The sequence below is a fragment of the Portunus trituberculatus genome, chromosome 34, assembly GCF_017591435.1.
Source record: "Portunus trituberculatus isolate SZX2019 chromosome 34, ASM1759143v1, whole genome shotgun sequence".
NCBI lineage: Eukaryota > Metazoa > Arthropoda > Malacostraca > Decapoda > Portunidae > Portunus > Portunus trituberculatus.
Genome location: NC_059288.1, coordinates 82,501 through 87,500, shown reverse-complemented (window position 1 = coordinate 87,500; position 5,000 = coordinate 82,501). Strand labels below are relative to the sequence as shown.

Genomic DNA, 5,000 nt, shown 5'->3' with positions numbered 1-5,000 from the left:
TTATTCATTAGGATGTGACTTTGACTATTTACGTCTTCTAGAACACACACACACACACACACACACACACACACACACACACACACACACACACACACACACACACACACACACACACACACACACACACACACACACAGAGAGAGAGAGAGAGAGGGAGGATGGGGGGCAGCATTTCCAGTCCCCCCAACTTGAGGCATAGCACTGTACAAGGTCACAGCTATTCCTGTTTTCTATCCTCCTCCTCCTCCTCCTCCTCCTCCTCCTCCTTCTCTTCTTCTTCTACCACAGAAAGTTTAGGTTAAGTTAGGTTTCGTTTGATTGTTTAGTTTGCTAAGGGTAAGTTAGGTTTGGATTAGTTAAGTGTGGGCATGTTAGGGAGGTAAGTTAGGTTAAGTCGAATTAAGATGAGCTGGGTAAGTTTAAGCAGTTAGGTTTGGTTAAGTTAAGGTCTTCAGTACTGGGACTTATTTTTATGATGAATTTATGGTGTGATTAGACAATTTCTTTTGACATTAGGATGGATCTATGGAGGTCAGAAGATTAATGGCGGAGTCTTTACTGTTTTTAATCCCTACATGAGGTTCTGAATCTGTATAAAATCACGAAGCAGTGAGCAGTAAGCAGAATGAATATGAAAACACGTCATGCTACTGAAGGGTTAGGTTAGTTCCGGTTAGGTTAGATTACGTTATACTATTTCTATTCAGGGAAGGAGTGTAGGAGTGATGGGGGACTCGCCTACACTGCCTGCACGGAGAGCTCGAGTCAGTGTGGAATTGTAAGGTAACGAATAATTAATCGACCACCACCACTACCACTGAGCAAATGGAAAAGTACTATACCTGCTATAAAAACCCTCATTGAACCTAACCTACCCTAACCTAACTACTGTAATCATATAGACTAGTAATGAAATAACTAGCTCTGAGCTCGTTCCGTAGGGTAACGTCTGGCTGTCTCGTCAGAGACACACACACACACACACACACACACACACACACACACACACACACACACACACACACACACACACACACACACACACACCGCGTAGTGTAGTGGTTAGCACGCTCGACTCACAATCGAGAGGGCCGGGTTCTAGACCCGGTAAGCGGCGAGGCAAATGGGCAAGCCTCATAATGTGTGGCCCCTGTTCACCTAGCAGTAAATAGGTACGGGATGTAACTCGAGGGGTTGTGGCCTCGTTTTCCCGGTGTGTGGAGTGTGTTATGTGGTCTCAGTCTTACCCGAAGATCGGTGTATGAGCTCTGAGCTCGCTCCGTAATGGGGAAGACTGGCTGGGTGACCAGCAGACGACCGTGGTAGTGGTGGTGGTAGTGAATCACACACACACCGCGTAGTGTAGTGGTTAGCACGCTCGGTTTGACAACCGGGAGGGCCCGGGTTCGAGTCCCGGGAGCGGCGAGGGAAATGTGCGAGCCACTTAATGTGTAGCCCCTGTTCACCTAGCTGTAAATAGATACGGGATGTAAACTCGAGGGGTTGTGGCCTCGCTTTCCCGGTGTGTGGAGTGTGTTGTGGTCTCAGTCCTGCCTGTTATAGTATAACAGGCGAGTATTTCTACCTTCAATTACAACATCTTAATGAACGTAGCTTCTCACCTGGACGCTGTGTTATCTGACGGAACACCTGCGGGATGGGCGTGGTGTGTGTGTGTGTGTGTGTGTGTGTGTGTGTGTGTGTGTGTGTGTGTAATTCACTGTTTGATCTGCTGCAGTCTCTGACGAGACAGCCAGACGTTACCCTACGGAACGAGCTCAGAGCTCACTATTTCCGATCTTCGGATAGGCCTGAGACCAGGCACACACCACACACCGGGACAACAAGGTCACAACTCCTCGATTTACATCCCATACCTACTCACTGCTAGGTGAACAGGGGCTACACGCGAAAGGAGACACACCCAAATATCTCCACCCGGCCGGGGAATCGAATCCCGGTCCTCTGGCTTGTGAAGCCAGCGCTCTAACCACTGAGCTACCGGCCGTGTGTGTGTGTGTGTGTGTGTGTGAGTGTGTGCGTGCGCTTCTAATGCTTGCTGGAGGTATACTGAGGTTTGTGTGTGTGTGTGTGTGTGTGTGTGCTTCTAATGCTTGCTGGAGGTATACTGAGGTGTGTGTGTGTGTGTGTGTGTGTGTGTGTGTGTGTGTGTGTGTGTGTGTGTGTGTGTGTTTCTAATGCTTGCTGGAGGTATACTGAGGTGTGTGTGTGTGTGTGTGTGTGTGTGTGTGTGTGTGTGTGTGTGTGTGTGTGTGTGTGTGTGTGTGTGTCTGTCTGTCTGTCTGTCTGTCTGTCTGTCTGTCTGTCTGTGTGTGTGTCTGTCTGTCTGTCTGTCTGTCTGTCTGTGTGTGTGTGTGTGTGTGTGTGTGTGTGTGTGTGACCAATGAGAGGTGCTGTCTGTCTGTCTGTCAGCTTTGTCTGTGTGAGAGAGAGAGAGAGAGAGAGAGAGAGAGAGAGAGAGAGAGAGAGAGAGAGAGAGAGAGAGAGAGAGAGAGAGAGAGAGAGAGAGAGAGAGAGAGAGAGAGAGAGAGAGAGAGAGAGAGAGAGAGAGAGAGAGAGAGAGAGAGAGAGAGAGAGAGAGAGAGAGAGAGAGAGAGAGAGAGAGAGAGAGAGAGAGAGAGAGAGAGAGAGAATGAACATCGTAATGATATTTTGCCTTTATTTTATTTTACCTTTAGTTTATATCTATTAATTCTTTTGTTTCGATCGTGTTTCCGTTTTTATCACGCGTTGCTGTTTTTATTTAATATATATTTACTTTCTCTTCTTTGTCAGTTTGTTTGTTGTGGCTTTTGTTGTTGTTTACTTTCAACATGCATTGTTTGCTATATTTTTACTATCTTCCTTTTCTTTTTTTTTTTTTTTTTTCTTCTTCTTCTTCTTCTTCTTCTTTTCTTTTTGAGCGTTTCTACGTGTGATGGGAATCATCATCATCATTATCATTATCATCGTCACCACCACCACCACCACCACCACCACCACCATCATTTTCATTAGCCATCACAGTTATTTCTGTTATCATATATTCATTTACTTATTTATTTAGTCATCTTTTTGTTTATCTATTTTTTTGTTTCTTTTTCGTTATATATTCATAAAGGATTCAATTCCTTGTAAAGATTCTAAATGTTTTATAAGCGACTTTGATGAGATAGTAAGAACGTATCAGAGAGAGAGAGAGAGAGAGAGAGAGAGAGAGAGAAGTGAAAGAATGAGAGAGAGAGAGAGAGAGAGAGAGAGAGAGAGAGAGAGAGAAATATATTATTTGGAAAGAGGAAGTGAAAGAATGACAAAAAGGAAGGAAGGGACAGAGAGAGAGAGAGAGAGAGAGAGAGAGAGAGAGAGAGAGAGAGAGAGAGAGAGAGAGAGAAATAGAGATTGGGAGAGAGAGAGAGAAAGAGAGAGAGAGAGAAGGAAGAGAGAGAGAGAGAGAGAGAGAGAGAGAGAGAGAGATGTATAGGTAGAGGATGATAAATAAAAGAAAAATAAGTAATGGAAAAAAGGAAGCAATAATATAACGAAAAATAAAGAGAATAAAGACGAGTGAGAAGAGAAAGAATGCGAGGGAAACCAGGAAGAAAGAGTCGGACAAAAAGAAGAGAAAAGAGGAGGGAAGGAGGGAAGGAAAGGGAGGAAGAGCATTGCCTTTGTTCCTCCACCTCTTTCCCTCCCTCCCTCCCTCCCACCCACCATGCCACTGACACATTTACGCAGGGCGGGACGGGACGGGGCGGGGCTGGGCAGGAGAGGAAGGTTGGGGGTTGGGGGAGGCAAGGACGTAATGCTTTGTTGATCTCATTTGCATATTTCCCACGATCCATCTTCCTCTTGTTCCCACGTGATAGTATCGAGGGGCAGCAGGAATGTGGAGGGGCGGGACCGGAGGGAAGCGAATGGGGGAGGGGAGAGGTCCGATGATGGAGAGGAAGGGAGAGGGATGGAATAAGAGTAAGGAGGGAGGGGGGATGGAAGGACGGCAGGTAAGAAAGAGTTTTGGCGGGAAGGAGCAGTGGGAGGGAGGGAGACTTTCCCTCCACGGTAGGTTGGAGGGAAACCGTGGCACTGCTTCCTGAGAGCCCGCGCCGCCAGGCCTTTGTTCCTGAGGTGACGCCCCGCCCCGCCTGGTGCACGGTGCCAGGCGGGGAGCGGCACGAGGGTGGGGCGGGGCGGGTTCGGGAGTCAGGCAGCACTTAATCGTGGCGGAAGGAAGCCGTGTGGCGGCGATGAAGCCCCGCAGGTGGTGCTTATGACACGCAGGTCACCGCTGCCCTACCCACCTCCCCACCTCCCCTCACCACGCCTCTCTCTCCCACAGGTGTGTGCCGCGGCCGCGGGAGATGCTCCGCCCACGCCGCCCCTGACGCCTCCCTCCACGCTGCCTCCCCGGCGGGGGCGGCGCCCACGGAATGTTGAGGAGTTGCCCCGGCCCCTACCCGCGGCACTGATGTCCCCAGGACCCCGGGACGCCTCTATGCTAAAACACATGCTGACGGTGGCGGGGCGACAAGCGGCGGGGGGCGGGGCGGGAACTCTGGAGGGGCGGCGCTCCCTTGGGGGCGGGGCCAGCCAGGGCCCGAGCGGGGCTACCTTGCCTGGCCTGCACCATCACCACCTGCACCTCCAGCAGCAGCAGCACCTGGCCTCGGCGCCGCCACAGCAGGTGCTCAGTGTGAAGGTGAACGGCGCGGCGGGCGGGCGCCATCACCCGGCGCTCAACATGAGTTCCCTCTCGTCGTCCAAACACTCGGTGGGTGGCAACTCGGGGTCCGGCAGCCCCGGCACTACCACGGTGACGCGTACCACGGGCCTGGACCACTCCCGCGACCACTCCCACCTCACAGACCTGTCCCACATCTCCCACCTGTCGCCCATCCCGCCCGCCGACCTGTCCAAGGTGACGCTGGCCAGCAAGCAGCGCGCGGCGGGCCTGCTGCCCCGCTTCATCACCCTCACCCGCGCCTCCTCCTCCCGCGTGG

The 5,000-nt window shown here is 51.0% G+C and overlaps 1 protein-coding gene across 2 annotated transcripts in view; it reads left to right on the top strand.

Annotated features, from left to right (window-relative positions):
- The window catches only part of LOC123512772, a 48,109-nt gene that overhangs the window by 17,289 nt on the left and 25,820 nt on the right, over positions 1-5,000 (top strand). For both annotated transcript variants that reach the window (XM_045269348.1, XM_045269349.1), the window contains exon 2: positions 4,340-5,000. This exon is cut by the window's right edge and continues 229 nt beyond it. In XM_045269348.1, coding sequence (XP_045125283.1) covers positions 4,469-5,000 — 532 coding nt within the window. In that variant the 5' untranslated portion in view covers positions 4,340-4,468. The remainder of the gene's footprint in view (positions 1-4,339) is intronic.